This window comes from Balaenoptera musculus, chromosome 16, assembly GCF_009873245.2.
Source record: "Balaenoptera musculus isolate JJ_BM4_2016_0621 chromosome 16, mBalMus1.pri.v3, whole genome shotgun sequence".
NCBI lineage: Eukaryota > Metazoa > Chordata > Mammalia > Artiodactyla > Balaenopteridae > Balaenoptera > Balaenoptera musculus.
This window is the reverse complement of record NC_045800.1, coordinates 26689780-26711149: the sequence shown is the minus strand read 5'-3', so window position 1 is coordinate 26711149 and position 21370 is coordinate 26689780. Positions and strand designations below refer to the sequence as shown.

General features: G+C 45.9%; 1 protein-coding gene across 12 annotated transcripts in view; it reads left to right on the top strand.

Moving 5' to 3' along the window:
* The window catches only part of GBF1 (golgi brefeldin A resistant guanine nucleotide exchange factor 1), a 123774-nt gene that overhangs the window by 91011 nt on the left and 11393 nt on the right, over positions 1-21370 (top strand). For 4 of the 12 annotated variants that reach the window (XM_036828145.1, XM_036828147.1, XM_036828144.1 and 1 more), the window contains 20 exons: positions 560-691; positions 6570-6688; positions 7216-7324; positions 7838-7898; positions 9144-9198; positions 9925-10023; positions 12942-13089; positions 13432-13655; positions 14178-14346; positions 14771-14982; positions 15322-15420; positions 16019-16213; positions 16432-16621; positions 17218-17358; positions 17680-17768; positions 18720-18922; positions 19399-19522; positions 19807-19932; positions 20203-20285; positions 20940-21176. In XM_036828145.1, the coding sequence (XP_036684040.1) occupies positions 560-691; positions 6570-6688; positions 7216-7324; positions 7838-7898; positions 9144-9198; positions 9925-10023; positions 12942-13089; positions 13432-13655; positions 14178-14346; positions 14771-14982; positions 15322-15420; positions 16019-16213; positions 16432-16621; positions 17218-17358; positions 17680-17768; positions 18720-18922; positions 19399-19522; positions 19807-19932; positions 20203-20285; positions 20940-21176 (2815 nt within the window). The remainder of the gene's footprint in view (positions 1-559; positions 692-6569; positions 6689-7215; positions 7325-7837; positions 7899-9143; positions 9199-9924; positions 10024-12941; positions 13090-13431; positions 13656-14177; positions 14347-14770; positions 14983-15321; positions 15421-16018; positions 16214-16431; positions 16622-17217; positions 17359-17679; positions 17769-18719; positions 18923-19398; positions 19523-19806; positions 19933-20202; positions 20286-20939; positions 21177-21370) is intronic. The other 8 variants (XM_036828153.1, XM_036828151.1, XM_036828152.1 and 5 more) reach the window with 6 other exon arrangements.

Genomic DNA, 21370 nt, shown 5'->3' with positions numbered 1-21370 from the left:
CCTCAAGTTTCCCCCTCAACTTCCTGGAATGTGCTGCATTCTTTCTCTCTAAGAGAAGTGACCTTGACTATAACAACAAAAGACCTAAGACAGCAGCTCATCCTGGGATCTCTTTCGCCACGTTGGCTGTACTCAAGATGAGGTTTACCTGTGCACCCCTAGGGAGGGTGGTGAAATGGACATGGATAATTGACCCAGCAATATTTGATGATATTAAAGAATTACTGTTAATTTTTAAATTGTGGTTTAAAAATATGTATACATACATAAGTATATTAAAAGCATAAAATTTACCATCTTAACCATTTTATTGTTAATTTTAAAGCATAGTAATGATACTGTGGTTTTTTAAGCTTTTTAATCTTTTACAGCTACAAACTAAAAATTTTGCAAATAAAATGACATAGTGTTTGGGGTTTGATTCAAGGTAATCCAGAGGGAGGAAGATTGTCCCAGCAACTAAGAACTCTAGCCTCATGGCACAGTTAAGAAGGGCCTTTTTCTAGGGTTTAGCTTTTTGTAAGATGGCATCTCTTTATTCTCATTTCTTTTCTTGCAGAACTCTCAGAAATTGAGCCCAATGTGTTCCTTCGTCCATTTCTGGAAGTAATTCGCTCTGAAGATACCACTGGCCCAATCACTGGACTAGCACTCACCTCTGTCAACAAGTTCCTGTCCTATGCGCTCATAGGTAAGAGCTCAGACTTTGTTGGATGACCACAGCTCTTCATTTCTTGCCTCTCCTGGAGTGGTCAGGCTTTAGGCAATGAGCTGGTGATACTGGAAAGTTTTTCCCAGCCATCCGTTTCCTTGTAGAAGAGAAATAGGATTGTTTATTGGTTACTCATCACACTAATTGACTCAGGTTGTGCAGAGTGGGGAATGAGAGGTTTCCTTGGGACTCTGATTTCTTTGTGCTCTGGAGGCAGTTAAGGGTATAGTGCCCTTGGAGGTTTGATTTATTTTGGTTTATTTTTTAAGTTATTTTTCAAATATAATGCATGCTTATTTTAAGAAGATAAACAATAAAGAGATGTCTAAAAGAAAAGTTAATGGTCTCTCTCAATGTTTCTCCTCCTTTAGGTAAATAATATTAACAGGCAGGTTTGAATCTTCCTATACCTTTTTCTACATGTGTATAAATATATATAAAATTCCACCTCTTTTAAAAAAGAAATAAAAATAGGATTATGTGCTACGTATTTTCTCATTTAATAGTATTAACTTAGGTGTACATGATATAATTATCCATCTGATTTATTCTTTTCCCTCCAGTTTTTTTGAGGTATATAACATTGTATCAGTTTAAGGTATACAGTGTAAAGATTTGATATATGCATATGTCGCAAGATGATAAACATAATAAGTTTAGTTAAATCCATTGCCTCACATAGAAACAAACTTTTGTGTGTGTGTGATGAGAACTTTTAAGATCTCGCTTAGCAACTTTCAAACATACAATACAGTATTGTTAACTGTAGTCATCATGCTGTACACTACATACCCAGAACTTATTAATCTTATAACTGGAAGTTTGTATGTTCTTTTTTTACTGTGATAAAATATACATAATATAAAATTTGCCATTTTAATAATTTTAAAGTATATAATTCAGTGACATTAATTACATTCACAGTGTTGTATTTACCACCATCTATTTCTCAAACTTTTTCATCACGCCAAAAAAGAAATTCTAATCATTAAGCAATAATACACCATTTCCCCTGCCCCTCAGTCCCTGGTAAGATTTTTTTTTTCTTTTTGGTAGCTGTATAATTTCCATAGTATAGATATAATACAGTTCACTCAATCATTCTCTTATTGAGTAATATTTAATATTTAGGTTGTGTCTTATTTTGAGCCATTATTTTTTTAATAAATTTATTTATGGCTGCATTGGGTCTTTGTTGCTGTGCGTGGGCTTTCTCTAGTTGCGGCGAGTGGCGGCTACTCTTTGTTGCAGTTCGCGGGCTTCTGATTGTGGTGCGCGGGCTCCTCATTGCGGTGCGTGGGCTTCTCATTGCGGTGGCTTCTCTTGTTGCGGAGCACAGGTACTAGGTGCGCGGGCTTCAGTAGCTGTGGCTCGAAGGCTGTAGAGCGCAGGCTCAGTAGTTGTGGCTCACGGGCTTAGTTGCTCCGCAGCATGTGGGATCTTCCCGGACCAGGGCTCAAACCCGTGTCTCTTGCATTGGCGGGCGGATTCTTATCCACTGTGCCACCAGGGAAGCCCCAAGCCATTATTAATAATGCTGAAATAAGCATCCTTGTTCATATGTCTTTATTATTAATTTTCCTTTTGTATGACAAATTCCTGAACTTGAAATTTCTGGTTTAAAGGCCATGTGCAAATTACATTTTTATATGTACTACCAGTTTGCTTTCCCAAAAGATGAAAATCATTTGCACGTCCAACAGTAAGGTTTGAGAGTTTCCATTTCCCCACTCTGTCACCAGCACTGAATATTATCGATATTCTTTATTTGTGCTAATTTGATGGGTGAAAACTGGTATTTTGTTGTTTTTATTTCCTTGAGGCTGAATATTTGAATTTATTCTCCTTTGCCTATTATTTTATTGAGTTGTTTTTGTTTTTCTTATCAATTTGTAGGAGTTCTTTGTATAGTGTATATTAACCCATTGTCTATCACAGTATTACAAATATTTTCTCCCAATCTAGTCCAGATATTTTATCCAGTCTATTGTTTATCTCTGAATTTGTTTATGGTGTCTTTTTTGGATTCCTTTATAGTTGGTTTTGTCACTTAGAATACCGAATTTTTTCCCCCTATTGTCTGCCCATGTGCAAGGGTGAGGAACATAGAACACAGGCAGCTGTCCTTGTTTCTAAGTAGGGAGACAGGAAAAGAGGAAGCTCAGGCTGTAGCTAGCAAGAAAGGAAAATGACCTTCAGTTCAAGGCAAGAAAACCCTTTATCTTTTCTAGAAAGTTGGATTTGCTTAGTTGAAGCATTCAGGATTGGGAGCAGGTATCCTGGGTGCCAGCTAGGTTCTCTAGGTGCATGAGCTTCTCCAGGCACCCTAGTCCTAGCTTCATACTTCTCCTAAGCAAAAATCAGGCCCAGCTACTTACAGCCTTGCCCTGAGCACCACCTGCAGGTCATCTCTCTTCACAGCCTCCAGCAGCTGCCCTCTATGCCGTTTCCCTCTGCTCGTTCGTCCGTGTTACTCTCTCCCCCTTCTGGGGTTGGCAGACAAGCTGGTCACTGGAGTTTCCTGTGGTGGGAAAAGAGAATGCTGGAGGTGGTGACTGCAGTGGGCATGAGAATAGGAACGGGAAGGAGTATATGAAAGCCAGAAGGCAAAGGAGATGAGATTGGCAGATTTCCCTGCAGTCTTCTCCAGGGTGGCCAGGAAAGGAGGAGATTCTAAAGAAGGGGTCCTGGGGAAGACAAGGTCTGTTAAGTGAGCCAACCTTCTGTTTAGGCTGCCCTTCTGGAAGGAACTGCCCTCCACCTCTCAGCCCTGTGACCCAAGGCGTCTAGGGTTATTTTAGATCCTACTCCAAAGACCAGCCTTTTGTTTGGCCCCACACAGCTGCCAGATCAGGATTTGTGCCTCTGATTGCCTGGCTTATGAGGCCCTGCCTGTGGTTCTAAGGACCTGTCACTTGTACCTACCTTTTTAGAAAATTAACTTTGCTACTTCATTCAAGCTCAGAGGATAAGAGCTACAAAAAGATCAGTAGCGCTTAAACCACTTTACCTAGGGAGACTACTGAAAGAGGGGAAGAAATAGACCCCCAGGAGTTGGGAGCAAGGCTGCCATTCACTAGGAACTCTGAAACACTACACAGCACTGAGAAGGTCCTGGATTTCCCGAACAAGGAAAGGTCCCTCTGTGGACCCTGGAGGCCTGAATAAAGGACCCTGTCCAGCAGGACTGTGAGAGAGGACTCAGGCAACAGCCTTGAGAGTATAGGATTTTCCGTGTTGATTGGGAGAAACATGGAGAGTTGGTGTGATAGAAGGAGCTGGGTCACCTCCTATACTGTAGATCATCATGAAATTGGCTTCCTTCTGCATGACCTCTAAAGTAGCCGCTCATGATACTGAGTAGTGGCATGCAGTAAATAGGGCAAAGAGAGTCTGACTAGGTGTCAGAGACTAACCAGGACGGAAGAGAAAAAAGAAAACAAATGAAAACCACTCACAATTGATGAAAGTTTTCTGGCTCATTGTGGCAAGAGAAATGTTCTGGTTTCTCAGCCATCCGCTGAGCTTCAAACTCAGGAACTCCATGAATTTCAGGTACCAAGAAAGAGAAAATGGTAAGAATTTCTTCTAATTCCCACACTTAAAACTAGGAGGTTCTCCTAGCTTACACCATGCCACCTCTGGAGCATTTTTCTCTGTCACTCACAAAGCTTTGTCACGTCCCTATCTTTTTTTCCTACTTTTGCTCCCCTTTCAAGAACAATCCAGGCAGTTCAGCAGGACCCTTGTAGGCCTTGATGGAGGTCACTTCTTTGGCTACTCCTTGTAGATATTTATTTATTTATTTATTTATTTATTTATTTATTTATTTATTATAAATTTATTTATTTTATTTTATTTGTTTATTTTTGGCTACATCAGGTCTTCGTTGCTGCACGTGGGCTTTCCCTAGTTGCGGCGAGCGGGGGCTACTCTTTGTTGCGGTGCGTGGGCTTCTTATTGTGGTGGCTTCTCTTGTTGCAGAACACGGGCTCCAGGCGCATGGGCTTCAGTAGTTGTGGCATGCAGGCTCAGTAGTTGTTGCACACGGGCTTAGTTGCTCCACGGCATGTGGGATCTTCCCAGACCAGGGATCAAACCTGTGTCCCCTGCATTGGCAGGCGGAGTCTTAAACACTGCGCCACCAGGGAAGTCCTCCTTCTGGATATTTAAGTCATGAATGGGAGCAGAGTTTCCTCCTTGGCAGCATTTGTGTTAGCTTCCAGCATGGTGCTGATTGTCAGAGCTAGCTTCTCCCCTCTTACAGCTGAAAGTCTCCCTCCCTCCTATTCCCCAGTTAGCCAGCCTCCAGTCCTGTTTAGTTTGTCCCTTATCTCTCCTTAATCTTTAGTTAAGCTAGTTACAGGATTCTTGTCCATGACATATTGTTTTAAATAGGAATGAAACCAAAGCAGGAAGAGTTCTCTGATTTGCTGTAATGGGCACCCAAATATGAGTATTGGCAGCAGTGACTGTCCATTTTTTCCCCCTACTCCCCTACCTCAGTTGCACCTGAACACAACATTCCAAAAGCAATCAGAGAGAGATGTGTTGAAAGAGAACATCTGAAAAGAGAAAGGCTGCAACCTTGGCATTCAGAGCTCTGGCCCGGGCTTCCCTGATGGCACAGTGGTTAAGAATCCGCCTGCCAATGCAGGGGACACGGGTTCGAGCCCTGGTCCGGGAAGATCCCACATGCCGCGGAGCAACTAAGCCCGTGCGCCACAACTACTGATCCTGTGCTCTAGAGCCCACGAGCCACAACTACTGAACCCGAGCACCAAAACTACTGAAGCCTGCACGCCTAGAGCGCATGCTCCGCAACAAAATAAGCCACCGCAATGAGAAGCCTGCACACCACAACAAAGAGTAGCCCCCGCTCGCGGCAACTAGAGAAAGCCCGCGCGCAGCAAGGAAGACCTGACGCAGCCAATACATACATACATACATATATACATAAATAAATAACATTTATTAAAAAAAAAAAAAAAGCTCTGGCCCTACTCGACCCTTGCTCTGGGCCAAAACCTCAAATTTCCAGGCCCTTCCTCTATGAAATGAGTAGCTTTACACCAGTGATTTCCAAAGTGTGGTCCCCTGACCAGCAGCATTAACTTTACCTGGAATCTTGTTAGAAATGCAAATTCTCAGGCCCCACGCTAGACCTACTAAATCAAAAATTCTGGGAGTGGGCCCAGCAATTTCTATTTTTTTTTTCTTTCTACAAATTTATTATTTATTTTACTTATTCACTCTTGGCTGCGTTGGGTCTTCATTGCTGCATGCAGTCTTTTTCTAGTTGCAGTGAGCGGGGGCCACTCTTCATTGCAGTGTGCATGTTTCTCATTGAGGTGCGCGTGCTTCTCATTGCAGTGGCTTCTCTTGTTGAGGAGCATGGGCTCTAGGCGAGTGGGCTTCAGTAGTTGTAGTACGTGGGCTCAGTAGTTGTGGCTCACAGGCTCTAGAGCACAGGCTCAGTAGTTGTGGCACACGGGCTTAGTTGCTCCACGGCATGTGGGATCTTCCCGGACCAGAGATTGAACCTTTGTCCCCTGCAATGGCAGGTGGACTGTTAACCACTGCGCCACCGGGGAAGTCCCAGCAATTTCTATTTTTAACAGGCCCTCCAAGTGATTCTGATATATGTTTAAGTTTGAGAACCACTTTTACACAGTGGAGTTTGTGCTGAGATGCTTATTAATGCCAGTTATGGGCAAAAATTCTCAGGTAGCTCAAGAAGCCATGGGTTAGGGAATTGGGAGAGGAGAAAACCAAAGTCTCTCAAAACAGTCTCTAGACAGGATGTCTTGACTTTTCTGTCTCTCCTCTACACATCTTTTCTTTTTTGTTGGAGCAGATCCCACCCATGAGGGCACGGCAGAGGGCATGGAGAACATGGCAGATGCTGTCACCCACGCCCGTTTTGTGGGCACAGATCCTGCCAGCGATGAGGTTGTCCTGATGAAAATCCTTCAGGTAAATGGAGGGGAAGAGCAATTAGGCTAATGGCCAGGAGCTGGTGCCTCTGGCTCTACCTACTGGAGCCTGATGGCAGCTTGAAGCTGTGTTTTGACTCCACTGGGGCTTAGAGAGCTACTTTGTTTCCAAACAAGCAGCTCCGGTACCCAAAGTAAAAGCTTTTTCTAAGGAAAATAATTAAAAGCTTTAAATGAATTGGTATCAAATACTGGAACCCTTAATAGGCTTGTACCTCTGGCAGACTGTATCTGTGCCATCCATCCGTTGGGCTTGTGGGCTAGGGTTGGAATGAGTGCTGAACTATGTTGGGGTCATGCAGAGTAAAGACACAGTTCCTAAGACAAGCTCCTGGGAGACCCCCCACCAAACTGAAGCAAGGTCAGCTCTTGCTAACCTCTTTCTCACCCCTGAGTGCTTCCGTAGGAGACTTAGAAAAACAGGAGGCAGCTTCTCTCCCCTCATGTACACCCTTCTTCACCCAGCCTGCCGTGTTTATCATGGTCTCTCCTTTTTCTTCCTGGTAGGTACTGCGGACTCTGTTGCTGACCCCAGTAGGTGCCCACCTAACCAATGAATCTGTGTGTGAGATTATGCAGTCTTGCTTCCGGATCTGCTTTGAAATGAGGCTCAGTGGTAGGTGCTTGAATACTGGGCCCTTCACCATTCCTGGGGCCAGTATCTGTGAGTATGAATACAGGATGCTGTCTGTCAGTCCCAGAGAGATGGAAAACTCATGACTTCTCCATCACCTACCTTGTGGAGCCATAGGGATCTAGGAGTCTCTGTACTTGACAATTTGTTGTGCAGCTAGAATAGAGACCTTAGCTTTTTGTGCCAGGGCAAGAATTGGGCTGGATCCCAGAATGACTCAGCCCAGAACCAAATCTCCCTCCCTTGAGGTTTCTGGGATTGACACCAGCCTGCAACCCCTGAGAACACATCATTGCTCCCCCTTTTTATCCTGACTCAGTAGTGCCATCTAGTGGGCCAGTGATGTTCTGGCCGCCAGGCTGAACTGGAGCTGGTTTTAATAAGTTTGGTATAATCCTTAGTAAACAAGGTTTGGAGGGGAGTCTGCTCTGAGAAGCCTCCTGATAATAGCACGGCAAGTAATGACACCTGTGTTATTTGTTTTTGCCTGTGCAGAGTTATTGAGAAAATCCGCAGAGCACACTCTCGTAGACATGGTGCAGCTGCTCTTCACAAGGTAAACCTGCTGCTGTTTGCTTCAGCCCGGCTGCCCAGGCCTCTTGAGCCTGCTTGCTTCCACACAGCCACTTCAGGGACCTGGCCAACCCCACAGCCACATCAGAGGCCACTGAGATTATGGATGGGCATGGTTCTCTAGGACCAGGGTTACCAAGCAAGGGAGAAAGAGGAGGGAGCTGGCTTGGCCTCAGGGGGAAGCAGAGGGTTATTTGATCTAGGCTGACAGAACTTCTGCTTCCCAAACTTGTGTCTGTTTCTGTGCAGGTAGCAGCTGGGAAAGGGAACCCAGAGAGGAAGCCAAACTCAAGGGAGCCTGGAACAGGTTGCTGAGCTCCCAGAGTTCAGCCCGATTTCTGTGAGGAAGGACCAAGTCTAGGGTGACCAACAATCCTGGTTTGCCCGACTGTCCCAATTTTAGCAGTGAAAGTCCCACATCCCCACAAACCAAAACAGTTGTTACCTCGTCAAGACCCTCAACTTAGGGCCTAGGAGACCTTTTCATACTATGCCTAACACCCTGTTTTTTGTACTTCCTTTCAATAGACTAACTTTGAGAAGAGCTGAGGCGAGGGCTTTACAGCTTCCCGTAGGGGATATTGATAATGGAAGAGGTTATGCATGTGTTGGGGCAAGGGTTATATGAGAAATCAGTATACTGTGAACCTAAGATTGCTTTTAAAGATAGTCTATTAGGGACTTCCCTGGCGGTCCAGTGGTTAACACTCTGTGCTGCCAATGCAGGGGGCACGGGTAATAATCCTTATTATCTACAGACTAGATCTGCCTCTGGACCCTGCTGCAAATTGTTTCTTACTTCTCAGGTTCAAATTTACTAATTTCAAAACTTCCACCTGCCTTTTACTTCTCACCCTATGCCCAGTCTCCTGGGGTTTTGATAGACTGCCCTCTCCCCATATCATGGCTTTCAGCAATACTTGCTTAGTGAATACAAGCAGAAAGGAGTCAGTTTAAAGATGAAAAGAGCCTCCACACTCCAAGGGTACTTAGTCACCTTTCCCTCATGACTACCTTCTTTTTTAGAAAGTATCTGTGTCACAGGTCCCTCAATTTCTGTGGCTCTTCAGTGAAGCTCCAAAAAGGGTGAAATTAGCCTGCTTATTTTCCTAGCTTTTCCTAAGAGATAGCATGCTCTGGCCCAGAGCATCTTTGGGCTGTGGCTGGCATGGAGGGGAAGATTTGTTATTATCCTTAATTACAGTCCATGGGATTTTCTATCTTACAGGTTACCTCAGTTTAAAGAAGAACCCAAGAACTATATGGGGACCAACATGAAGAAGGTATGACCTGCTATCCCTCATCCAAACCTCGATCTCCCAAATTCTGTACTATAGAGATTTTCCTGGATACCCTTGCTTAGCAAAAACATACTTTCGCCTAGACAGGTTTGCTTGGAATCTAGAAATAGCTATCGCTCCTTTACCAAGAAATTTATTCTTTCCCAGGTACCTCTCCTTCCCCAACCTTTCCTTTCCAGCCTATATTTGTTGACCCACCATGTAAGCTAGTGAGCCAGTCCTTCATGGAAACTGGGTGAGGCCCATCAGGCTGGGCTGAAAATGTATGTTGATAAAGGTGAAAGTCCTGCCATCCCCTCAGGGCCTAGTCTTATCAGCAGGTAGGAGGCCTAGAGAGGCTATACCTCAAATCCCATCCTAATACTGGATTAGACTGGGCTCATGCTTGGGCTAGCCTCTGTTGACAAGATAAATCAAGTCTGACTCCGGAGCAGAAGGTTCTCAAACTGCTAGGAGAAGAAGGGTGTTCAGAAGAATGGCCTCTTTCTATCTTGAACTGAAGCCCTGGACTTCACAGGCCTCTGATGAGGATTCTGCTTGCAGCCCTAAGAGGTTCTGCCCTTGGAGATGACCCTTGGCTGTTCGGTGCATGCACATAACCTTCCCCTTTCCCCTGCCATCCATCCCCATTCCTGCCCTGTGCCCTGTTGGTGTGCGTCTGAGTTTATTTCACTCTGCTTAAATCGTTCGTTTGCCTGTCTTTCACAGATTTCTCCATGTCTCCTCAACAAACTGGAGCTAAGTAGTGGGGAGCAGACCAAAGCCCTGAACCAGTTAGAGAGGGTACTACTCTTTAAGAACCTCAAGGTCTCTCTCCCTCTCCCTCTCCCTCTCCTTACCCCCTTTTTATTTATTTATTTAAATGTGTATTTTTTATATGTAACATCTGGGTCCCATATCCACTGTGTAGAGCACAATTTACCCCTCCCTAGTAACACAGCACGGCTTTGGAAGAGCTGCATGTGTTTGTAACTTTGCAGTGTTGGGAATTTTCGTGGGGCATCTGGCTGCCTGAAGGCAGAAGGAAGCCTTGAACTGATAATACGTTATGTAGTAAGCCTAGAAAGAGAGCCTGGGTCCTGCCGACGTCTTGTGGGGAGGCTTAATATCTACCATTTCTAGGGGAACTATGAGGAACTGTCAAACAAGACCCTTCCCTTTTCTGCCCTCTCCCTGTCTCAGAGCTGGCATTAGAAAGCTTAAGCACAGTCCTTGATTCTAGCTGGATGCCTGAACTTGGTTTTGAGGGAAAGGGTAGTCTGTCTAGTTGGGGTCATTTTTTTCCTGGTTACCATTAAAGGGGTCATTCTAAGGTTTAGGACTCTAGATGGATGAAAAGGAGCCAGGTCCCAGGTTAGCCCAGGGCACTGGCAGTACTTTGGGATCTGCAAAGGTGACCTCCGTCCTTTGGAAGTAAGGGAACTTAGAATGGAGGTGCAAGCTAAAGATTACCCTAATCCCCATATCCCTGCTTTAGGAAGAAGAGGGAGAGAAGGAGGTATGGGCTATCTAAGCTCTCATAACAGTGTGCATGCTAGAGGTGTGGCTGTGGACATCCAGGTCATTGAAGATAAAAAGAACTCTGTGTGTTTTGTGTGTGTGTGTGTGCACTAGACAGTCCATAGGCCTGTGTTTTCTTTGCATGCCTTGTCTCTAGTTTCACTTGTGTGCTTGCCTAGTCTCAAGTTGCAGCTCTCTTCAGTGGCTACCCACCATTTTGCCATGATTATTAATCTAGGACCTGCCCTTTCTTTATAAAGCTGATATTGTCCTTTGGAAATAAAAAGTTATACGGATAAGGTGATGTAGAGTTTCATGAACTGCTCACCCCTCCCCGCCCACCTTAGGATCTTAGAACAGGGAGCACAGCTATACTTTTAAAGGAGACACTTGTAAGAACTGGCAGCCTCTCAACTTCTATTCAATCCAGGAGGCAGAGAACATTCATTGAAATGATCAGGTTAGAGCTACCTCTGCAGAGGATAGAGAAGGAAACAGGAAGGACTGAACCTAGTGTGGGAAGGAATCTCAATGACGGGGCTTCTCCGTGGAATTAGGACTACCTGGAATTCCTGATATTGGGGAGCCACCTGGAGAGAAAAGATATTTCACACAAGTCAATCCAGATGTGAGTGCTTTTTGGAGCTCAGTGACAGTTTCCAGTTTAAACCAGGAGGTTCCTCTTTTCCCTCATTGATCTCTTGGACTTCTGGCCTATCTGCATGGTTAACTGACTCTTACCCCCAGAACTTTCTTTTGGGCTTCAGTGGTTTCTGGAGGGAGCATCCTGGTTCCTGCTTAATCACAGTGCTCAGAGCACTTGAAGCTCTATTCTAGGCATATGACTGCTGGCATTTTGGAGATGCAGGGACAAAAAGTGTAAATCCAATGCGAGGCTGTTGCTATGTTACTAAGAGCTGGAGGTGGGGCTCAGCTGTTGGGCGTGTCTCCTTTATGGGTGGAGATATGAGTATGGAAGGAAGAATTATGTGGTTTCTAAGCAAAGGATCAAAGGTTGTCCAGATTCTGGAGGGCTTGGGGGAGGAAGGGGGGCTTATCCTTCAAATAGCAGAAGGAATTGAATAGGCCAAGGATAATATGGGTATTTTCAGCTTTTAGAAAGAGGCAGGGAGAAAAATTGTTTCTACTCTCTTTTAGAGTCATTCTAATGGTTCCTAGAAGAGAACTGCTGTTGCCCATTCCAGGAATGGTCTATCAATCTAGGACTAGTTTGATATAACTGTAGAAGGACTGGATACAAACTGTAATTGAGAAGGCATCAGGATTAAGAAAATGAAATGGGCTTAAACAAAGTAGCTGTGAACTTAGGGTGGAGAAAATGCATGAAAACTTATACCCTAAAGTAGTCAATGGGTGATAAAGATTTTCCTTTGTGACTAAAAGGAAGCTATAGGAGAGAGAGAAATGCAGCAAGAGGAAGGGAAATGGAATAGAGCAAGAGTCCAAGAAATCAGTAGTCTTACCATCTGAAAGCATAAAGTTGCTTCTAGAAAGACCAACAGTGAGAAGGACAGGAGGTCTCATTTATATACCAAAGTTGGGAGCAGCAGAGAGCAGAGCAGCAGTGTGACATGATCTTTCATCCTTAACTCCACAAATCAACTGGGATGCCACTCCTTCCTTAATTCCAAGGAATGAACCTTTGACCAATTTGATGTAGACATTCCACAGTAAGGGATATGGTTAGGATCTAGGCCCAGTTCATGAAGTAATAGGAAAGCTAAGAGTTTGGCTGGGAAGGAGTAGACTCTCACAGTTGGATAAGAACTAGGAGTAGGAGGCTACTATGCAGGTAGTTGAGGAGGAAAGCCCAGGGATCCAGGGCCTGAAGATCTGCAGCTTTGGGCAAAGGACCCCCTGCCCTTACGCTTTCTGCAAGAGGGTCAGGCACCATCTACAGGACTGAGGATTGCCACCCAGTATTCAGGGAAGCAGAGTGATGTATGAGGGCTGGGCTTATCAATGACCAGCCTAAAACCAGAATGTCACCTTCCACTTGGAGGCTCTCAGGCTGACCTTTAAAGTGGCAAGAGTAGAAGGCAAGTTGGAGGAGTAGGAATGTGCTCTGATGGTCTAGATTCTTACTGTGGCACAGATGTGGGGTATAGACTCTTTTCTAGGGACCAGTAGGACTAAAAGAAGGGAGATTTCTAGGGATACAATCTTAATTTGAATACCATGCTAATGAGGTGTGATATTTCCAGCTGAAAATGAGAGCAGGAGGCATGAGTGATTCATCTAAGTGGAAGAAACAGAAGAGATCTCCCCGGCCCCCACGCCATATGACCAAAGTCACATCAGGTTCAGAGCTGCCCACCCCCAGTGGAACCACCTTATCCTCTAACCTCACTGGTGAGTACCCTGAGCTGCTGCTTCTGATTAGAATAGATAGAAGAAAAGTTCCTTCCTCTCTCAGGAATTTTGACACTGAAGACCAACTAATTGAGGGGCTGTGGTCTTTCTACTGAGAGCAAAAAGGGAAAACTCCAGGTCAGATCAAACTGTGACCATTTAGCAATTCTCAGTGACTTAAGGTTGTTCTCCTTCCAGTGGGACTCTGACTACTTTAGAGACCAAGCATATGCAGAAATTAATATGCAGTCTAGGAAAAACAAACAAACAAACGGTACCATGGAAGGTATGTGTTTCCCACAGAGTCTCTTTTCTTCAAGCCTCACTCACTTTGCTTGGCAGGTGGCATGCCCTTCATCGATGTACCCACTCCCATCTCCTCTGCAAGTTCAGAAGCTGCCTCAGCAGTGGTCAGCCCCTCTACAGACAGTGGCCTGGAGTTCTCCTCCCAGACCACCTCCAAAGAGGACCTCACTGACCTGGAGCAACCTGGCTCTCCAGGGTATAGCACAGTTGCAGAGCCTGGCAGCAGCGAGCTAGGGGTTCCTGAGCAACCTGACCCCCAGGTACGGCTTTGATTTCTAAAGACCCCTGTCTAGTCTTCTACTGTGGAATTGGCTTGATCCTTTGGCTCTTTATCCAGGCCTTGGCTCAAAAGAAGGTTGGGGCAGGGGGTTCTTCCCTGTTTCCTAAAATTAGCTGTGCTACCTAGAAAAACCACAGCCTGACTCACTGTGAGAGGTAGCTCACAGGATTTTCAAGCTGTGCATACATGCAGTACTTGGCAAAGGTGAGGATGCTGGCCATGGCTTTTTCTGGAAGTTAATGATCTAAATCCAAGCTCCTGAGGGCCTCTGTTGCCTCTGGGGTTCTAGTCACTGAAGGTCACTGATGCCTCAGGTGATGTTTTCTGAGTCCTTCATCATACTCCTTCCCTGAACCATCTTGCATTGATTCATAGCCCACTGAGCTGGCCCTACACCCGCAGTCCATTAGAGACACTTGGAGGACAGATACTTAAGAGAAATAAGTTCCCAATTGCTCTTGCCTCATCTCTTTTCCTGTATCCTCCCCACTACTGGTCATAGCAGGAAGGGGCCCATGTGGAAAAGGCCCAATCAACATCCGTGGAATCCATCCCTGAAGTATTAGAGGAGTGCACATCTCCTGCTGACCACTCTGACTCTGCTTCTGTCCATGACATGGATTACGTCAACCCCCGGGGTGTGCGCTTTACACAGTCCTCTCAGAAAGAAGGTGAGTACTCTCAGGCAGGCTCTTCCCCCATCCTACCCACTAAGCTGTCTGAGCCTAAACCATCTTAGACCCAAGGTGTCTGCTGGTCCAAGTCCTACGGCATTTTCTAGTCAGGAAATGGAATCAAACAAGAGGACTATTGGATGAAGCCCTTCCCTAACTTACACAGAGAGGGAGTTTGGTGGACAATAGGAAGTGAGAGGGAAGAATAGAAAGCTTGGGACTTTTAACAGAAAGGTGGGATCATCAATTCTGATTCCCTTCAATAAGTGAGACTAGTCTCCTTACTGCCCCAGAAAAAAAACATTTTTTTCCTGAAGAGAATCACTTATCTGAAATTGCCTGTATAATGCAGAGCAGGCTAGGCCAAGTGATCGAGCCAGTTGTTTCTTAGCAGTCCCACTTCCCTCCTGGCCTTTCCCAGGCACAGCTTTGGTCCCCTATGGTCTTCCTTGCATCCGTGAGCTCTTCCGATTCCTCATCTCCCTCACCAACCCACACGACCGCCACAACTCAGAGGTTATGATCCACATGGGACTGCATTTGCTGACAGTGGCTCTCGAGTCAGCCCCTGTAGCCCAGTGCCAAACCCTCTTGGGCCTCATCAAGGATGAGATGTGCCGCCACTTATTCCAGGTAAGACTGGATTTCTAGAGGGACTCCGAACACCTGGCTTTTTTTCAGGGTCTTTCAAGGGCCAGGGGAACACAGGGAGGTTTGGCTGATTCATGTGAAGAGTATAGGACCCAGGAAAGAACCTACCTCCCCTACTGACCAGTAGTCATAGTGAAGAGGACTCCAGTAGTTCCCCGGGGACTCTGGCAACCAAAGGGAAACATAGGAATGGCTAGATATAGAGTTCCCTCAGAGCACATGACCTTAGTGACAACTTCCCACAGTTTGCTGTCCTGCTTTCTCTTGGTTGAGCCATAGTCAGGTTCAGAACCTAATAGCCCATCCTACTGTGATCTCCAGCTACTCAGCGTAGAGCGACTGAACCTTTATGCTGCTTCCCTGCGGGTATGCTTCCTACTGTTTGAGAGCATGAGAGAGCACCTCAAGTTTCAATTAGAGGTGAGTTTCTTGAAGTTGGAAAAAAAATTAGAAGATATATGGCACCTTCATTCGGGTCAGCTTTGTCATGCTGCAGGAGTGGGATTTGGTGGCTTCTGAGGAGAGTGCTTTTAGCCTCCATAGTTTGGTTCATTGGCTCTCCTCTTTAGTGGAGAAATTAAAAGGTGCCCAGAGAAACCTGGCTGGCTATAAAATGGGAGAACCCGAATATGAGAACTGTCAGGTAATCTCACCATGAGTGGGTACAACTCTTCTGTCTGCAGTTCTTTTGCAACACAGGCAGGCAAGTCAAGCTAGCTTCACCACTAAATTGCAAAAGGGAACTCTGAATGGGACCAAATCAGGCTCACACAGAGAGCACAAAAAGGGCAGTGGGCAACTTGTTTTGGATCAGGTACGAGGTAGAGAGCCAGGCCTCCCCCATCATGAAGGACAAAGAGGGGGATGTATTTAGGGGATGGAATACCATTAAGTGTCTCTTAATGCATACCTTCTGGCTAGGCGTCTGCTTCCTGTTTAATGTTTTTCCTGTCCAATTTGTCTCTTCCTATCTTGAATCCTTTCCCCACCTAAATGGCAATTACTGGATTACTGTCAGATGTACATCAAAAAGCTCATGGAGATCATCACTGTGGAGAACCCCAAGATGCCTTATGAGATGAAGGAGATGGCTTTGGAGGCCACTGTGCAGCTCTGGCACATCCCCAGCTTTGTCACTGAGCTCTATATCAACTATGATTGTGACTACTACTGTTCCAACCTCTTTGAAGAGCTCACCAAGCTGCTGTCCAAGGTGCTGAGCATTATTACTGACCTCTAGAAAGACGACTTTATTAAGGAAATCTCTCTGGTGGTAGTGAGGATGCTACATATAGGGAATGAAATGCTTGAGAGCTGGGGAACAAGAAGAAGAAGTGTATCTTCTCAAGGCAATGTAGAAGTTATGGGTGGTTTTAGGATTTTTGGGAATGTATTCTAACCCCAAGTCTCCTGGATCTGTTTACTTCCCAGAATGCCTTCCCTGTGTCTGGTCAGCTCTATACAACACACCTGCTGTCTCTCGATGCCCTGTTGACAGTGATTGACAGCACTGAGGCCCACTGCCAAGCCAAAGTCCTCAACAACCTTACCCAGCAAGAAAAGAAAGAGGCAGCCAGACCTGGCTGTGAGGCAGTAGATGGCACTCGAGAAGCCAACAATAGTGAGAGGCATTTCTTTCTTTGAGGATCCCAGGGTTCTATGTTTATCCCTTCTCTACTCACTGAATCCTTTCTCCTACCCTTATGTCACTTCCTCCAAAGTACTCCTAATTCTGTGTTTCCGAGGTTTGGTGATGTGAATCATAGACCAGGCTGGCACATTAGCAGGACTCATGGACTTCTCACTTTCTCCTCTTCCACGCTTTAGCTATTTTTACAGAATTGTTATTTCTTTATGGGGAGAAAAGAGAATATAGATTAAAGGATATAGAACTTCGGTGCCTAAAAGCTCCAGGCCCTACCTTTTCCTACCCCCAGCGCCTGCCTCCACTCTAATTAATCTTCTCTAACTTTTCCTTGAGATTGAGGTTGCAGAAGATCAGGGAAAGTGATTGGGTAATCTTTTTATTAAATTGTAGAATCTAATGCTTGGCTGATGTGGGGTAGTGACTACTTATTTGGGCTTGGGTTTGTCCTGTCAGGGCTGATGACCTGTGTGGGAACATGCAGGTCTCCTTGGCCTGAAGCTTGATTCTCCTGCAGCTCTGCTTGGCTTCCTGCACCATCAGTCTTCATTTACCTTCTTTTCTCTTACCAGCTGAGAGAGCAGCCAGCGATGGGAAGGCTATAGGCATGGCCCCAGACATCGCAGGCCTGCGTGTGCCAGGTGGAGGGCGGCTGCCAGCAGACCATGGGAAACCAGGATGCAGTGATCTGGAGGAAGCTGGTGACTCTGGGGGTGGGTACTGGGTGTCCATCATCCTAAGCCCCCTCAACTGGAAGGCCTGGTGGAGAACAGAGGGGAGGGGAGCAGAAATACCCTAGGGTAGTACCTGAATGAACACTGGCTGCTCACCATGCCTTCAGACCCAGAGAGAGGAAAGAAAACATTCGGAGCCCTAGAAGATAGGACTTCTAAGGAAGTGGAAGACTGATGAGGACAGGAAATTTTCTGAGGCATCCTTTTTTTCACTAGAGAGTATATCAGCATCCTTCCAAAAGTCATTATCCTGGTAAAAGAGGTCTTACTGGTGTTTCCCTCTCTTCCTCCCATTCCTAGCTGACAAAAAGTTTACCCGGAAGCCACCTCGATTTTCCTGTCTCCTGCCAGATCCACGGGAGTTGATTGAAATTAAGAATAAAAAGAAGGTATATATAGATATCCCCAGAGCTCAGCCTCTACCCATTTCTGACTGGGTGTTCTCTGTAGGGTTTCTGTCTCAGAGAATGAGGGAGAGTCTAAGCTCACTGAACAGCTTCCCAAGGCTAGCTTTTGAGCTTCTTGGCGCTTCAGCAACCCCCCAATCTCCTTTGAAGCCCTTTCCTTACTCCTAAGCCATGTAATCGGCATCTCCTATCGTGTACTCCTGGGCAAATGCTGCCCTAGCTGAGAGTCAAGTGTTACTTGTGGTGACAAGAGCCCTGGGAGCTGGTATCCTGTGGGTCACCGAAGGTTATTGGTCATCTCGAGCTCTGGGGTGATGATTGACAATAAAAGGGAATTGACATTTATTCTGGTGCTTTTTAGTAAAGTTCAAATAACTGTACTTTTTGGTTTTCTAACACAAAGAAAACCTTCTATTTAACCCTTTCTTCCTCGTAAGGCCAGCCTAAATGACTTCGGTTTATGTGTGCCCTTGATTGCAGGGCTGTGACTAGACAGTCAAAAAGTTATCATCGCAGTTAGTTCACCTTGTCTTTCAAACCACAGGGCCTTAAGAGCTAGGAAGCCAAAGAAAGAAGGGGAATCCGAGCTAGTCTATAAACAGATACCAGGAACGGCTCTAATACTGGAGAGAAAAGAAAACCTTCTCTAGTCTCTTTCTTCTGTTTTTTTTCTCTGATTCTCAGGTTGGAGGAGAGTGCTATGCCTCTTTAGCACTCAGAAAAGGAGTAAAAAGGAGCTCCTCAGCTACTTCTAGTTAAACATGGAGATTGGGGAAAGCTAGGGGCCAATATGGTTCAGCCTTAGTTCTGGAGTGACTTAGAACCATGTCCTAGGAGCCCATTAGGTTACCAGCTGTGGACTGTGATGGAGACCTGCCCTTGTCTGGTTTAGGGGCAGAGCAGCTTTTGACACCTCCTGTATTTCTTCTCTAGCTGCTGATCACTGGCACAGAGCAGTTCAACCAGAAACCAAAGAAGGGGATCCAGTTTCTGCAAGAGAAAGGTCTCCTCACCATCCCAATGGACAACACAGAGGTAGCCCAGTGGCTGAGAGAGAACCCTCGGCTGGACAAGAAAATGATTGGAGAGTTTGTGAGTGACCGCAAAAACATTGACCTGTTGGAGAGCTTTGTGAGGTGAGGAAACTGCAAGAAATGTGGGACATAGTTGATGATCAGTCTGGGGGGACAGACAGTTCAAAACAGTACCAGTCAGTTCCTGATGGTGACCCAGGTCATACATTCTTCCTCTTCCCAAGATTTATATCTGTTGGATCTGAAAGAGTCTCCAGCAAGGAAGCTTTGGGCACCATTCCATTCTATATAGAGAATATTGCAAAAGGGTGGAGTAGGGTTCCTGAGCACAGGGTAGGTTTTGGGTTCCAGGGATGAGGTTTCTGTGTAGGAGCACATTGATGTGAAGAGTACTAAGCTTAGGGGTTGTCAAATTCTGGTTCTGTGTTAGAGATGACCAGGAGATACCTCCCCTTTGCCAGAGCTCTCAGCCTCTTCTGTTTCAATAGGAGAAGCTTAGTGGAACTGTAGCTAATAGAGCACCCAACATTTGCAGCTTATACATCTTAAGCCTTTCGTCCTTCTTTCTTTCCCTGTAGCACCTTCAGCTTTCAGGGTCTGCGGCTGGACGAAGCTCTCCGTCTCTACCTGGAAGCCTTCCGCTTGCCCGGGGAAGCACCGGTCATCCAGAGGTTGCTAGAGGCATTCACAGAACACTGGAGGGTGAGTTTGAGTGGCAGGGGCTGAGCCCAGCATCCCAAATTAATTTGACTAAGGGTTTCTGTGGCTTCAACTGAAGGACCCAGTTGCTGTCTCCTAAGAAGGCTGAGAGCAATGTCAGTGAGCTTTCCCATAGAGGGGCCAGCTTCCATCAAGGAGTAGGCAAGAGATGGGCCTCTTTCTGGCTGGTACCTTCCCTCTTTATCAGCATTGACCAGTGGGTTGGTAGTGAGGGTTTGATTGGCCAGAGAAGGGCATTGACATAGGTGGGGTCTTTGATTTTTCAGAATTGTAATGGCTCCCCATTTGCCAATAGCGATGCCTGCTTTGCCCTGGCCTATGCTGTCATCATGCTTAATACTGACCAGCACAACCACAACGTTCGCAAGCAGAATGCACCTATGACTCTGGAGGTAAGATTGGATCCCAGCCATGGCAGAGCAGTTCCAGCACAGCTTTGGAGGTAGCAGGAAGGACATGGGTTTTCCAGTGGGCACAATGGACAAGCTTCTGTCCAAGGGAGTCAGGGGGCGCTGACCAATCCAAAAGAGGAACTGGGGTAGGGAAGTGGATTCTTGTCACTTACTGTTTCCTAAAGTCCTATTTACCACAGACCCAGGAGTTCCCTGAGTGGGGCTTCAGCATTGACACGTGGGGGGTAAAGCTTATTGCCCTGTCTCTAGGAGTTTCGCAAAAATCTAAAAGGTGTGAATGGAGGCAAGGACTTTGAGCAAGACATTCTGGAGGACATGTACCATGCCATCAAGTGAGTACGCGTAGAGAATGGTGTAGCATCTCTGTTAAGGAGAAGCACGCTACTTCCTTCTCCAGATTTTGGAGTCACGTCAGACTGCAGTGACTCATATGCCCTGGATTTAGCATCGTAATTTATCTGGGTAGCCCCTTCTCCCCCAGCTGATTTATTCCTTAAAGAAGCCTGAACAGTACTAGAACTTTAGTACCCTGAGCCAGGATCCAAACTGCCCCTGCTAAGTGGAATGTCATCGCCCCATTTTCCGAACGCAGAGAAGCTAGGTTGTCCTGTCTAGCTTGCAAGATGCATTATGGGGCTAGTAGAGAACCCAAGATGGGTACTAGAGGGTGAGGTTTGGGACACTTAGGTTTTTACTGTAAATCAGAAAAGGTAGAATTGTTCATCCTCTCATACCCAGAAAGAATATGAGATCTTACTATAGAACTAAAGGCCCACTTAGAGAGGGGGCTTGGAGATTATGGAATGCTTCTTTTCTTTCTCCTTGGTGCCACTGGTGGGGAGGGAAGCAGACCACTGAGCTGCAGTTTTGATGACCTCTCATTGAAGGAAAGTGCCAGTAATGGGTAGAAAGCCCTAGTTTGTAACCAGTTTGTAACCAGTCAGGTTCAGAGCAGTGCACCTACTCCTTTTGTTACCTCCTGACAGGAATGAGGAAATTGTGATGCCTGAGGAGCAGACAGGCCTGGTTCGGGAGAATTATGTATGGAATGTGCTGCTTCATCGAGGTGCTACCCCAGAAGGCATATTCCTACGTGTGCCTGCTGGCAGCTACGATCTTGACCTCTTCACCATGACCTGGGGCCCCACTATTGCTGCTCTTTCTTATGTCTTTGACAAAAGCCTTGAGGAGACAATCATCCAAAAAGCCATCTCAGGCTTCAGGTAGCCAGAGTTTGACTTTGGTCTTGATCTCCTTCCACCTCTCTGAGTTAACTTGGTTGCCTCCATGCCTCTCTGACTCCTACTCTTATTTTCCTTAGAATGGGTTCCTCCTGAGTTTTTCAGGGAGGCTGAAGCTTGGGAAAGCTCAGTCTTAAACAGACTCAAGAGTCAAAGGTTTCTTCCTGGGACTGATT